This window comes from Belonocnema kinseyi, chromosome 10 (assembly GCF_010883055.1).
Source record: "Belonocnema kinseyi isolate 2016_QV_RU_SX_M_011 chromosome 10, B_treatae_v1, whole genome shotgun sequence".
In the NCBI taxonomy this organism is placed as follows: Eukaryota; Metazoa; Arthropoda; class Insecta; order Hymenoptera; family Cynipidae; genus Belonocnema; species Belonocnema kinseyi.
In genome coordinates, this window is record NC_046666.1 from 51,452,934 (window position 1) to 51,454,215 (window position 1,282).

Here is a 1,282-nt window from a genome sequence, read left to right on the forward strand (position 1 = left end):
TCGAAAACTGATTTTCAAGCCATCAGGGGCCAACTCGAGCGGCCTGAAGCGGCCAGGCAAATTTTATGCGTGGTTATAGAATCCGGAGTCTCAATTGTTAATTGCATCAATTTGAATTGGATCTGCAAATTAAACTTTAGCTCACTTAGCGGAAAATTAATTAATATTTCGTCTTATGTACATTAAAAGAATTTTCTTTCCATTGTAGAATAAAATATTATTAGAAAAAAAGTATTAAAAAATTAGGCGTCCTATAAAGATGAGTGTATACTGTAAATAAATCAATTACATACCTTCTTCTTGAACCTCTTCTTGATTCATAGCTGTAATCAAAATAGAATACCTTTATGCAAGATTAGATATATATAATTACTGTTTTATAAAAAGCACTATCTTTCATTCTATCACTATCAATTTCACTCTATCCACTATCAATTTCATTCACTATCATCATTCTGTTGTTGATTATTTTCCTTATAATTGGTTTTATTATGGAACTGAATGGTAATAACAATTAAGTTTTTTTCCTTGCATGCATATATTTTAAATTTAGGTTTGATTGAAAGTTTACAATATTAATAGCAGAATATAAAATCATTCTTCAGTTATCAAATTTAGTGTAGTTATGTGTTAATAACAACGAACCTGATCCGCTAAGTGCTGAGCTACCTAACAGAATAATTTCCACTATTACATCAGAATTTCCGCTGCATGGTCCATCAACTGCTCCCTTTCTTGATCCGCTAAGTGACACTGACATATCACCTGATCCTCTACACGATCCGTTTTTTTCTGAGTTAGCTGATATACCAAATCTGGCTGATGAAACATCTTCTTTGTTTACTGATCCATGAAATAATGCCCATTCTGCTCCGGTTTCTAATCCATTACCTGATCCCCTAGCTTCTGAGTTCTCTGTCGCATCAAATCTTATTGATCCTGATTGATAGAGATTACCACCTAATACATCAACTAATAAGCCGCCTGATCTGGTTTCCAATCCGCTCTGTGACATGCTACCTACCCTGTTTGCTGATTCAACGCTTAATCCGCTTTCTGATTGTGTATCAAATGATAAGCTTTCTGCTTTGCTAAGTGCTATGTTACCACTTCCGCTAACTGATTTATCAGCTGATAAGCTTTCTGTTTTGCTAAGTGCTAAGTTACCACTTTCGATTCTCGACCCATCAGCTGATAAGCTTTCTGTTTTGCTAAGTGCTAAATTCCCACTTCCGCTACCTGACCCATCAGCTGATAAGCTTTCTGTTTTGCTCAGTGCTAA

The 1,282-nt window shown here is 35.0% G+C and overlaps 1 protein-coding gene across 3 annotated transcripts in view; it reads right to left on the reverse strand.

Moving 5' to 3' along the window:
* LOC117182159 (cell wall protein IFF6-like) overlaps positions 1 to 1,282 on the reverse strand; it is a 9,193-nt gene that overhangs the window by 1,550 nt on the left and 6,361 nt on the right. For all 3 annotated transcript variants that reach the window (XR_004468277.1, XM_033375209.1, XM_033375210.1), the window contains exons 4-5: positions 646 to 1,168; positions 294 to 323 (exon numbers count right to left, since the gene is read on the reverse strand). Coding sequence is in view for 2 of the 3 variants with exons in the window: in XM_033375209.1 (XP_033231100.1) it covers positions 294 to 323; positions 646 to 1,168 (553 nt within the window). In the remaining variant the exon portion in view is untranslated. The remainder of the gene's footprint in view (positions 1 to 293; positions 324 to 645; positions 1,169 to 1,282) is intronic.